The 13,072-nt window shown below is 38.2% G+C and overlaps 1 protein-coding gene across 1 annotated transcript in view; it reads left to right on the forward strand.

Moving 5' to 3' along the window:
• Positions 1-5,290: 5,290 nt before the first annotated feature.
• The window catches only part of LOC149286069 (nuclear receptor corepressor 1-like), a 51,693-nt gene continuing 43,911 nt past the window's right edge, over positions 5,291-13,072 (forward strand). Inside the window, exons 1-6 of the mRNA XM_089494356.1 lie at positions 5,291-5,395; positions 6,696-6,793; positions 9,022-9,214; positions 9,927-10,106; positions 11,025-11,138; positions 12,513-12,569. Of these exons, the coding sequence (XP_089350482.1) occupies positions 5,291-5,395; positions 6,696-6,793; positions 9,022-9,214; positions 9,927-10,106; positions 11,025-11,138; positions 12,513-12,569 (747 nt within the window). The remainder of the gene's footprint in view (positions 5,396-6,695; positions 6,794-9,021; positions 9,215-9,926; positions 10,107-11,024; positions 11,139-12,512; positions 12,570-13,072) is intronic.

Raw genomic sequence — 13,072 nt, forward strand, 5'->3', positions numbered from 1 at the left:
ATTTAAAGACTAACTACAAAGAATGTATAAAGTAACCCGTACCTGCAACAGTTACTATCACTGTCTCCTTTTTCAGCATCCATCTGAGAAGCAAATATGCTTTATTAAAAATTTGAATATGATCACCTGTCCTAAATTTGGACATGATTATACTTGAACATTAAATATTTGGAACATTCACCACCTGAAGGAAAACTTTGAGAGGGATCAGAGATAATCCTACACCTTCCTTGCATAAACTATACAGCAGATACACGGAGCTTATAACGACGATGGATTGGATAGAAAGTTTGATTTATTTAGGAGTGGAGAAAGAACCGTGCCGTGCGGTCAAATTGCGGCCTGTATTTCAGAGCAATGCGCATCTTCATGGATGTGGATCAGGGATGAAACCTTTTGCAATAACAAATATTGATATTATCCTGTATTTTTCTGTTTTCTATCTCATGTGATTGGAGGGATCCCAGCGTTGTGGTTTGTCTTTTGACTGATCTGTGTTGCTTGATTTATTGCAAATTTATTTTGTGTTATGAATCGGCCCGTAGTGCAGGATTTTTAATCTTTTAATACGGTACTTGAACACCTCGATGTTTCAAACATGTTCTCTAGTTTGTGATTAATCTATGTATCTCTTCCAATTTTAGTTACTTGTTGCTATATACTTATATGCGTGAATATGCACTGGTGAACAAATCCTTGGAAGTCGGGTGGCCGTGGCTCCTAGTTCTATTTTTTTTTTTTATGGTTTGGTTGCTAACATTTTGTGTCTTTTGTCTTTTATCTTGAGCTCATTGGACATCTTTTTTTCTAGTTCCTGGATTAGTTTTTTGCCTCTTAACTTTTTAATAGTTATCCTGCCCTGTATGTTTAGATCAAAGGATTTCATACATGTTTAAGTATCACACATATTCTGTGTACTCTTAATAAATGTAGTTAGTCTATAATCTGTGTTCTTGTTATAAAAAGAGACAAATCGAGAGGCTACAATCCCATATCATTTCAAATAATAAATCCAAGCGTAGCTGGGTGCTGTAGCGCCAAAAGGACCTCGCCCAGGTTCCAAACCAGCATCACACGAGGACGTCCATGAATGTATAAAATTATTTTAATAAACATCCATGGAGGGCCACAGAACAGAAACATGAACAAAAAGGCTTGACGCGTTTCGCACAAACTGTGCTTAGTCATAAGCAGCCACCTTCTTCACTATATAGGCAGTTATGGCCGCATCCCTCCTTACCTCTTTTTAGTCATATGTTTGTTATTTACAACTTATGTCATGTTTACCTATTGTACAGCGATGGAAAATATATACAGTAAAATATAATCCTATGAGCAGATGGCTACCATTCGCATTTCATGAACCAAATTTACAAATGCTGGTCGTGGTACACACTAGATTATTGAATACAGGGCATTAAATACCTCGTTTTAAGATTGTTCCATCAAACCTATTCTCCAGTGAGTCTGGCTGTTCACCACGCCAAGTTCTATAGGCCTGTTTACTCTGATCAGATAATGACTAAAATTGGTACTGGGCCGACAATATGAGACTCGACAAATAAAAATTAAGCTTAATGGGTCATTGCAGAAACATGATTGCTGGTGAGGAATTTGGGTGCTGATGCTGCCCGTCTCGGCGAGTGGGCAGTGCCATGCTTAAATTAGAGCATTCTCTGCACATAATCCGTGCAAATAACAACATGAACCCATTGATGTTGAGAGAAAAAGCTGTTTCATTGTAAGCGCAGGAAAGCATAGCAAGGAGAAATGTAGTTATATAATACGTGGCTCATTATGTTGTGATAAGTGGACACTGGCATAAGAACCACTGATGAATTCATCGCCAATTCATGATGATGCAAAACAGATACAGATTAACGAGTCGGTAAACTGTTTTTCTATTAAAGCATATTAAAAGTATTTAATTGTTCTTAAATTTCAGATGCTCAGATTGAACCTTAGCTGTGAGAGATACTTCGTTGTTCATTATTGATAGAGAAAATGTTGCATGTCCTTGCCTATATGATCCGTGTAATACCTCAACCACATCAGGATATTTGAGTCCCAACCAGGATATTCAGTCGGCTCAATGAAAATGGTTCAAATTGGCCGAGTACAGTTATACAGACATCCTGGTTTATTTGTAGTCCTCAAGGCCCAGCGTTTTTATTGAATTCATTTCAGACTATCAATTGGATGACTGAAGCTTTGCCTTTTTAACTGTTGTTGAGAGTTGATGATTTGGGATGTAAAGTGTTTCGCATTGCATCCTATAACTACAAAGCCAGATACGATTTTTATTCTTATAGTACGAGGACTATTTCAATATCTTTCTAAAGCCTACGATTGCAAAATGTGTCACTTAACAGCTGTAAGGGGTGCTGGATATTAGGGTTACTTGGATGAAAAGAAACAATTATGTCTAGAAACAATTATCTAGAGCAGCAAATAAATTGTGCTGTCTGTCGATATCTGGACGACCGCATGACTAGTAGCCGGGCCAGCTAAATGCCAGGTACTATGCAGACAACAAGGGTCCTAAAGCTCAACTGCTAGCTCCTTATACTACCTCCCTGAGCGTATACTCTGTCAGCCTCTAAATGTTGTTGATGGGTACCATGCTAGATTAGACGCATAATATGTGTGTGGCCTCCATGCAATCAGATTTGCTCCATCAGACTTTCCCCAGCTGTAGCTTAACACAGTCATCTAAACTGTGGTTTTTTACTATAGCATGCTTTTTGGATGTCATGTAAAAATTCTGTTAAGTTTCTTATTTTTGTAAATTGCTACAAGTGCAAATATTTAAGGGCTAGCTGTCTTAATCCAACAATCTTTTCTCCTTACCCGGCATAGGAAGTGACGTGAAACCTCCACTCTCATTAAGTGTTCTGTTTACATGGAGATACTTGGAACCTTTACAATCTGTTTTCTGGGCTGAGAGAAATATTTCTTTTCTGCAAGGACTTGGCTTTTACATGGTCGGTCCCACGTAATTTTTCTCTTTTTGTTGGTACCGTATTATAAACATCATAGTGATGCATACGTATCATTTTAGAAAATAATTTTATGATTTATTTTTGTTGGGGGGTCAGTCATTAAATTGCACTCTTTGTTAAAGAGATATACCCTGGCAGATCTGTCATCCTTTTTATCTGAAGATTTGATTAGCATAAAGTTTTTTTAAGATGATTTGTCAGCTTCTATGGCAAACCCTATCATTGCCTGCTTTTGTGTTGTGTGACTAGTGGGACAGTCTGCTGCACTAAACAACCTCACCAACAATGTGCGCATATTAAAGGGCCTAGTAACTGCTTTAATATGCATTATTTACATGTTCAAAACCAAAAAGTCACTTACTGCCTGAAAACTCTTCCGAGTACTTTAAATATGCCTTTTAGTAAATGGCAATCTAATGCTTACGATGGCCCATTTGAAAGGGGGATTTCACAGCCCCTGACTGTCCCACTGGGGAAGAATACATATTAAAGTGTCCCTTTAAATTTAAATATGGGCATTCTGCAGAACCCCCTATATGCAACCCACCCTCGCTAAGATCACTGAAACACAACAGTTGCCAAAAAGTATCAATTCCCAGGTGATAAGCTGATTACGGTTATTGAAATCTGGCACACTGCTAAAGCCTGAGGTTACAACAGTAACAATGAAACAATTAAAAGGAGTAACTTGGGCTCAGCAGAAGGAGCGCAATGTGTGAGATGACCTGCTTGCCCATATCTATCTATCTATCTATCTATCTATCGAGTGTTTTTTTTTCACATCTAATAAATAAATGGATTCGGCTTTTCTGCACTAGGATTTCAAGTTTCCGCTGAAGGTATGATGATTGCTGCTATGTAGAAAAAATGGCAAAATAAGTAATTGACATAATCGCGTTTCTGCACACTACCCTTGGATTATTTCTGCGAGAGTCTTAAAGTGATAGCGAAGTACTCATCGTTTACATTGTACCCCCAAGACGTGGTTGTCATGTTTTCTCAGACATTGTGTATATATATATACACTGGTACCTCCACCCTGGATGAGTTCCTTTTATAATTGTACTATGGGGAATAAATAATGAAAGGTGGTCAAATCCCAAAGAATAGAGTTTCTGCTTACCGATGCCAATATGAAATGCCAATGATTGAGGGTCTACTGAAATATAAATCTATATATTATCCAGCATGTGTATTCAAATGTAAGAGTCAAACATGGCTCCATAGGTTTGGTTGACAAAGGGTACAGTTTATTGTCCCTGATCCCCACCGTATAGACGCAAATATATTTAAGTCCTGTTTTAGAAAATGTAAAGCGACAGTGCAGCTATTATGTACATTAAAGTAAATGATTACTGGTGTATTTATGTAAAGTGATGGTTGTGAGAGTTACGGTAGGCATTTCATGGTTACTTGGATATTATCATTGGTGGAGCATCTGCTGGAGTTGAACAGAAGTAGGGTCCTTGTTGTAGTTGTTGAGATCTCCCCAGGCTATTTTTCTACTTGTGTGTTTAGGTAGACTTGATCAATGATGTGATGTGTTGGCTGCTTGTAAAAGTTCCTTGTTCCGGGCTTTCATTGTATTATTGTTACAATTGTCACTGTAGTTCGTTGCTAAAGGCATCAATATAGTAATTGAAGATTGATGTTTAAAATATCTGAATATACTTTTTGTGTGCAAGTTATCAGTTAAAAGTGAAACTGTCAGAAATAATTGTTTGCACTATTTCAAAGGTTCCTTCTTTATTGATGGAGAATTTCTGAAATGCAAACCCACAAATCTGAGACTCCTGTCCTTTTGGGCAGCTATGAACCTTGTATCGAGCTGGTACTCTAAGGGTTAAACGCACAAAGTGCTTTAGTATGCGTACCTAACATATCCACACTGATGTGTTGCTTTAGTGCACGTTAAATAGGTTTGGTGGCAGTCACTTATTTGAACTGCTCTGTATAACGACAATAACTGTAAACTATCCATGGAGGTGCTGCAAGCTCTTATGCCAAACATCCTGCCGTCTTAACTTACCGTGAGAGATAATTGAATATCGTAGTAAAAGTTTGTACCGTTTGTCTTGACGGGGAAGAGCCGCTTGCGCTTTGGCATCACCCGCTGTATTTCGTATGCACTGTTTATCTCACTTTCCCGTGTTGTGATGAATGTCTTTCACATTAGTAATCTTTTGTTTCTTCCACTCTGTTACCGTCTAGGTGGCTTCTTTAAAGAAAAAAAAAATGACTGTTCTCTGGGTTTGACGTCACTGTACAGTGAGGAGTCTTCGCTCATAATGTCCAGTTCGGGGTATCCTAATCAAGGTGCTTTCAGCACGGAGCAGAGCCGCTACTCGTCTCATCCGGTGCAATACAGCTTCTCCAGCGGCCGGCACCAGCAGGTAGGAGACCCCCCCCGGATTCATCCAATAATGCATACAAGGGCCTTTGATCTTAAATAATAGCTGCTCACGTTATTGTTTGCAGCTCTGACGTCTTTGAAAGTGTGTTACTCAGAAAATCACAAGAAATTAAGCAAAACTTGCACGAAACACTCTATGTGAGGATTGCTGAGGCTCACTTTGTGTTCACCGTGAGCCTTATTTAAGCAGACTGCATATGTACACCCAGCACGGGATATTGTTTAAATCCTCAGTGTTTCTTTGTAAAGTCAGTTTGATTTGGCAGAAAAGTTTTAGTAATAATTGTAATACTCGAGAAAAGAGAGAAACAAGCAGGTTTATATAGGTGTAGAAATTAGTACTCTGCAGTACTCTGCACTTTGTGTTAAACAGCAGCACCCTTCACTTCTATATAAATATGATTGCTTGTGGGAAGCTTCATCTGCATATGTTTAAATGCTTGCTTTTATTCCCTTATAGAAGGGCACACACTCCTCTAAAGAAGCTAGTTGACTTATATAACCTAGTAATTTCTGGTGTGCCACTCTCCCGACTTATGTATGGTATTGTTATTGTCCTATGGTTATAATATATATTTGTAAAAGTGTTATGTTAATGGTAACTTTAGCATTTATTGCTATCTTTCACCCAGGTGTTCACTTACCCATTACGTCTGCTCTTTGAGAAACTGTTTATTATGACCCTTTTGACACATGATCTAACATAATCATATATGTTTGTGTTGCAAATGGCATTATAAAGCCTTTCAGAAGCCATGCAGTACAGCAAAAGTAGCACTATGTGCGCCTTTGTTACTTTGCATATGGTGCATCTGATGTCCGCTTACTGTCTGAAGTCCTGCCAGGAAAGGCAACCTACAACTATAGCAAACATTAGATTTACTCCTTGTGCCTATGAACCAAACTGGTAAAACCGGAACTAAGAGACAACCAGGAAACATTCCTGCTCTTCTGCTTCAAAAATCTACTTGGCACACACTGCTAGGTACCCCATTGACAGCACATATATGTTACATATGAAAAACACAAAGTCTGTGGAGCCATTAAGAGGAACATCCATTGGACCCCTGAAGATTGTATCAAGAACACACAGACAGAAACTGGGCTCTCGTCACCCAATGCTGAATGATTAATCCCTCTAGCTAGAATTTGGATGAGGGACACGCTTGATTTGGTGCTATTAAAGTATTGCTTGTAGGAAGTGACTGCTCATAATATACCCTTATTTTTAATATTATTTTATGCACTTACCACTCCTAAACACACTTTTTTTTTTATAGGAGTTTTCTATTCCTGAATATCGGTCGTCTCACTTGGAGTCATCTCAGCTCAGAAGACGGCCTTCTTTGTTATCAGAATTTCACCCTGGTTCAGACAGGTACTTTGTTAATGGGCTTTTAATGTGTGCCTTTTGGGGACCTTGAATACGGTACTTTGACTTTATAAATACATGTGCTTTCCATTTCTATTGGATGGTATAAAAATATGCTATACAGGCACACAGTCCCATTATATGGTGTAGTGACCAATAAGCTGTTAAGGAATCGGATCAAGATGTGGCAATCAAATTGTTACAAAGTTGGTACATGAGGTTCTCTAATAATCTTTCCACACAGCAGTGACAAGAATGGCACATTAATCATATGTATCCTTTACTGAATAGTTTCGAATGCTTTAATGACTGTGGATTTGTAAACTTTAATAAATTGTAATATTTTCAAGCATTTTTGTTGGAAAGAAATGAGTTGTAATTTATCCAGTTAAGCTTTATATATGATAACTTGAAAGTTTTCTTATTGTAATCATAATGGTTGGTTAGAAATATGAGGTTTGCAGGAATGATGATTTTAGGGGGTTGCAGAAGATAGGGCTACCATTTGGATAAGTGTGTTTTAGCGAGACGCCAGTTAACTGGATGCAGAAAATGCAGTGGACATATACACGTTAACATTTCTGTTTGAGAACGGGTTTACAGGTGATCTGTAATTTGATGTTTTATATACTCGTACAAGTTTACAGTTCATCAATGGCTGAGACTTTTGAGCCCTTGATTTTATGATGCGATTTGGATTTTGACCAATATGTTGGTATGTAATGACATCATCACATAGCATCTGAATGATAAGGTTTGCAGGAGAGTCTCGCTGATATCGAAAATGTTTTCTTATATTGAAGTGCATCACTTTTCTCTTTATTACGCCCCCTTAATTTTTAATGCTTTGTTTTGAGGTTATTTGCTGTGTGTTAATAGAATAAAACATTTAACAATCCAGACAACAAAACTTTACAGTAGATGTGCCTTCTATGTGAAAGAATGAGCAAGAAGTAATTTTCAAACAGTGCAAGTATGGGGATTATGTGTAAATAGCATTTGTGGTGTAAAATGATAAATATGGCACAGTCCAGGTGGCAACCAGTTGAACGCTCCAGTGGGTCACTCGCTTCCACCGCTTTTACCAGAACTGCTGTTTATTCCTAACTTCCATGCAAATGGCACTGCTTCATCAAACTGCTCTCTGTCTAGTACTATTAGTTTATTTTTGTTTCAAATGTAGAAAATGGGTCCATAAACCAAAAATTGATAAAACACGTTTGTATTACCAACTAGAATTGGAAATTGGGAACTGCAGCCTTGATGAGCAACCTGGGTGAAGAAAGCATATTTCCTAAGCCTTTCCCTGCTTCATGCTTTAAATGTATTTCCCCTTTAAATTAAAGATGGAGCCCACTAACTGTTTTTAGAATTAAAGAAATTACATTTTTACAAGAAATCTCCAAGTTTCTTTCCGCTCTTATCATAAGCCATTTTGAAGTAGCTTGAAACCTTTTATTTGTAATCTGGAAAAATGGTAGCGACCTGCTTCAATTAAAATACCGTAGTCATTGTTTTTAGTATCATATGATCTGTGACAGTTAAGATAAATTGTCTTATTTTTCTTATGTCAAATAGCAGCCTTTGGTTCCCCGCGCTCCGAGACGGACCTGTGAAACCACATAGGGATGTTAGTCTGCTCCATCAAATTGCTGGCTGGGCAAAATTGGCTTCCTTGTCTAAGAAAAGTGACAACCTCTTGGCTGAAACCTAGGCATAAGTGCTTGTGTTATTATACATATAACATTGTTTCCATGAATTGCCTTTTGGATACAAACTAAGTAAATATTAGCTTTTAAATGCTCTCATGAGGCAGCCTGATTTTTGACAGCTTTGGCTTTGACCAAAAGTAAAACATTATTTTCTTAAGCAGAGCTGGACAAAGCCAATGAACTAGAGAGACATGACGCCCAACGTTCTCGAGTTTTCTCTACTCTTAAGATAAGCAGTGTGTTGAATCTTAATTTGCATTTTGTCGGTCAGCTAAGTGTTGCCTTTAAAAGCCAGGGTTGTGCTAAACAAACTTGTGAGAAAACATAAACATGACAATTTATTTATGGGAAAATCCCTTAAAGGGCAGAGTTAAACATAGATCGCTTGTACACAGACAGACCCAAAGATCTGTGGAACCGAAACATATGTCTGCATAAAGTTGTAAACAGAATGCTTATGTAAAAATAGTTTGCTTAGCATAATTTGTTCTTCAAAATGCACACGTTACGTTTCTTTTACAGGCCTCAAGACAGGAGGACGGGGTATGAGCAACAATACCATTCCCTTCAGCAGAATGACCATGAGGGGCTGGAGTCCAAGCGGCCCCGGCTAGATCCGATTACTGAGTCCCACTATAGAGTTAATGCTGCTACTGTGATGCCCTTGGTACCGACCATCCAAGAGGGTCTTCGGTCACAGGGGGATGTGAAAAAGGTACAGGGAGTATGATCAATGTCGATAACCATAAAGAAAGACATAATTTGACGTGACCATAACTGCAATGTATGGTAATGGTGTCTAAAAGGAAGACTAAAGGGCTTCAGAAAGTATATGAGTTTTTATTTCTGCAGTGGTGAAATGCCAGAATAATATCCTCCAGGTCAGAGGCTTAGATGCAAGGCTTGGTATTAATCCACTGGGGGGGCAAGGTGAATAAGTCTGTATAGTCTGAAAGGTTCATAAAAAAAAAAAATGATCATGGAGGAAATTTTGAAACCAGTTACTGTATTATATATCGAAGAACAGTGAGTGATGTAACCAGGAAGAATAAGGAGGCTTGTGGTTAACTGTTTGAAATGCTGCAGACAGAGGTGATAGTTTGGGGAAATATCAGTCGCCTTACAGTGTAAGATATGATCCATGTCGTAAAATCTGAGTTTTGATACCTTTATGCACATACGGTAGCAATAATTTGTATTGTCCACTCCTGAAATCCACAGGAAACTAGTTTTTAGTGTAACGTATATTGCTAACTGTAGACTGCCCTAGTCCTGGAATATGAGATTTCAAATGGCATGGAATAGTTTTTCTAGACTGGTTTCAAGCGAGATCTCCCATCTCATCTAGGCCTTGTTTATTTGCAAATTTTAATGGTCCAACATTGTTTTGTTTGGTGTAATCAGTGGTCTCTTATTTATTCTCTAAGGAACAGGGTTTATCCAGCAAGCATGAGGTATCCACCTCCCCCATGTCTGGGCAGCCTGGGGACGACCAGGATGGCTCTCCTTCAAAACTTTCAAAGGAAGAATTGATTCAAAGCATGGACCGCGTGGATCGAGAGATCGCAAAGGTGGAACAGCAGATCTTGAAGCTGAAGAAAAAGCAGGTACTACCAGTTTTGCGATAGATAATCACTTTGATATATCATCACAAAACAATATGTTAAAAACTGCAGAAATAGAGACTTAAAAGCCCCATGATGTATATTGTCACACAAATTGCATTCTCTGGAAATACGCTGTGTGTTTGGGCATATATGTGGGGATATGTATGTGCGCATTTTAATGTGTATGCTCTCTGTGTAAATAGTAAAACCGGCTCATATGTTTGGTGTGGGTTACCATGAGAACTCCCCGGTGAACATGCTTACATGTGTGTCCGTATATAAAATGTGAAGTATTGCGAAAGCACAAATGCTGTATTAAACATGTACCTCCGTCCCTGACATAGCAGACTTCCAGGTATATGTGTCTCCAGCATTTCCCTGCTTTACCTACCGGGTGTCTCATCTCGAATTCAGTTCACCCATCGAGTGTCCCCTTGTTCTGCATTGAGACTGGGCTGACCATGTGGTAGAATGAGATGAATTGTAGACATATGGCTTAGTTTTTCTTTTTATATACAGTATGCCTTGATAAAAAAAAAAATACACGACTATCCTTTTAGCCAAATGAAGACATCACTTAATTGCTAAAATAAAAAAAAAACTTTTCCGACTATCGTTTTTTAGTCTATTTAAGTGATGTAGACTATTTTTATTCTCGATCCTGATATCTAATTACATAATGTGTAGATTGGCTTTTAAATACCGTGATCTTTTTTGCATAGGCTAAGCTCAGTGAGCATTAGTGTCGTCAGGTGTCTTTTGTAAAATGCAAATATTTTATCAGGACACATGCACAGAGATACTGGTGTCAGAATCCAATCCTGCGAGCTGTTGCTTCGTGTTCTCCGCCGGACTCATGGCGATTGGTTTACGATACGTGATGCACTAAGATTTTTTTACCCCCTCTATGTAACTTAGCAACAGCTTGAAGAAGAAGCAGCCAAACCTCCGGAGCCGGAGAAGCCCGTCTCCCCTCCACCTGTGGAGCAGAAGCATCGCAGCATCGTCCAAATCATCTATGATGAAAACCGGGTAAATTGGCTGGATTTTTAATTGCGTTGGCTGTCTAGTAAATCTTGGCTTTATCGTTTTTATAACTGCTTAGTCTCTGTACTTGAATTAGATCATTGCACAGTCTAATCAAATGGTACTTTAGTGGTAACATCAATGCTACACGATGCTTGAATAATTGTAATGTAAGATACTTTTAGATCAGGTTTAGTTATGTGAGTAAAGTGCCCCCCCCCCACTGTCACAATTAGTGTTTAGTGGATATAGAGTGTATGTTTTCCATCTGTGGCAGTAGATCCTATATCTTTTTTAGAAGAGAAGTATGAAAGATTTGAATGTGTGATCAGTACATTAATATTGGGGCAAATAACAGGCTCTTGATGACGGCTGTAGCAAAAGCTATCAAGGGAGTGTGGCACACAGATGGTTAAAATGTTACTGATAATGTGCAGATGCTTATGTAGCTATGCAATACCGTTCCCAAGATGGAAAACATCCGATATTTTTTAGTAATCAAGCAGTTATTTCAGGGAGCTATACAATTGTTTGTATGGAAAGGCATTAGTAGGTTTTGTAGCACAGAACTTGCCTTGTGGCTATTTGCTTGCAGATCACTGATCTTTCAGCTGCAGATCTTGAAAGTCTTAGTTGTGGCCAAAGCTAAAGATTAGCAAACTGCAATGATCAGCATCTTTAGTGAACATTCTTTTCTTTAAAAACAAAGAAAGTTTTAAAAAGTTTCCCGTTGGAGTTTAAGTATTTGTTTTTCATCATTTGATATGATATATATATATATATATATATATATATATATATATATATATTCATCTGCTCAGGGCTCCTTGTGGGAAATGGAAGCTATCCAGTCAGATTTTGGACAGTCAGTCACAGTTATATATCTTGAGTCATTGACAACCCCTGTGCACAAAGGTTTGATGTATGCTGAACATTTGAATCGCTACCTGGGTTACAGAAAAGGTATTGATGTGCTTTAGAATGGCAACCTAGCCAGTCAATCTAACATGAATTTTTCCAGCTACTAGTCCACTAGGCTGTTACAATCATTAGTGGCTTTCCTCAGAGACACTCAATCTAGATATCCTAACAAGATATAAATCCACTTTGAGTTGTACCTCTTGAGTGATGCATATTCAATGGTTGATGTAAATGCAGCATAATTTATATCTAGTTGTATAGCCGTGATGTATATGGCAAATAATGTCCCAGACATGTTTGACTGAATGCTCATAATTAGTGTGATGTCATGTCCTCTTACTGTTCTACCAGCACAGATATTAGTCAAGATGACTATATGACTTTTATTTTCACCTAACCCTGACATCGCAGCTTGATTCTTTCAATATAACCGGATATATCTATCTTTCTTTCCTCCAGAAAAAAGCAGAAGAAGCCCATAAGATCCTGGAGGGCTTAGGTCCTAAAGTAGAGCTAGTAAGTAGTTAAAAGTTCTTAACTACCAAGAGTCTTACATTAAATCAAGAAAGCATTTGCATGTTGCGGAAGAGCAGAAACGGCCTATGAGACCCCCTGCATGTAAAATCTTTTTTTGAAGGGTCATTCTGCAGAAATGTATTTGCCCTTTTCTATACTCCCTCAGCTAATTTGGCTTAATAGATCACCCTGAGGTACTCGCCTCCAGCTCTGTTGAAAGCTTTGTGCGGGGGTCTGATTAATTTCAATGGGAACACTTTCCTGCCAGTCACTGACAGCTTCATGCATGGAGGGAGAACTCAGCTTTTGGACCGCTATCATAACCTTTTGCAGTTTTTCTACTGAAAACTCTTTGTATTTAGTTTACTTTTAGCAGTTTAGCACTTTCTTTGCCCTGATGAGATAATGACATACATTGCCTTGTATATGAGGGTCTGCACTGTTAGGGATTTTTTGTTTATTTTCCTTATTTGTATTTTGGATTGTATCAGATTTTCCACAAT

Source organism: Sceloporus occidentalis, unplaced genomic scaffold (genome assembly GCF_023333645.1).
Source record: "Sceloporus occidentalis isolate IW3139 unplaced genomic scaffold, rSceOcc1.0.p SCAF_72, whole genome shotgun sequence".
Lineage (NCBI taxonomy): Eukaryota > Metazoa > Chordata > Lepidosauria > Squamata > Phrynosomatidae > Sceloporus > Sceloporus occidentalis.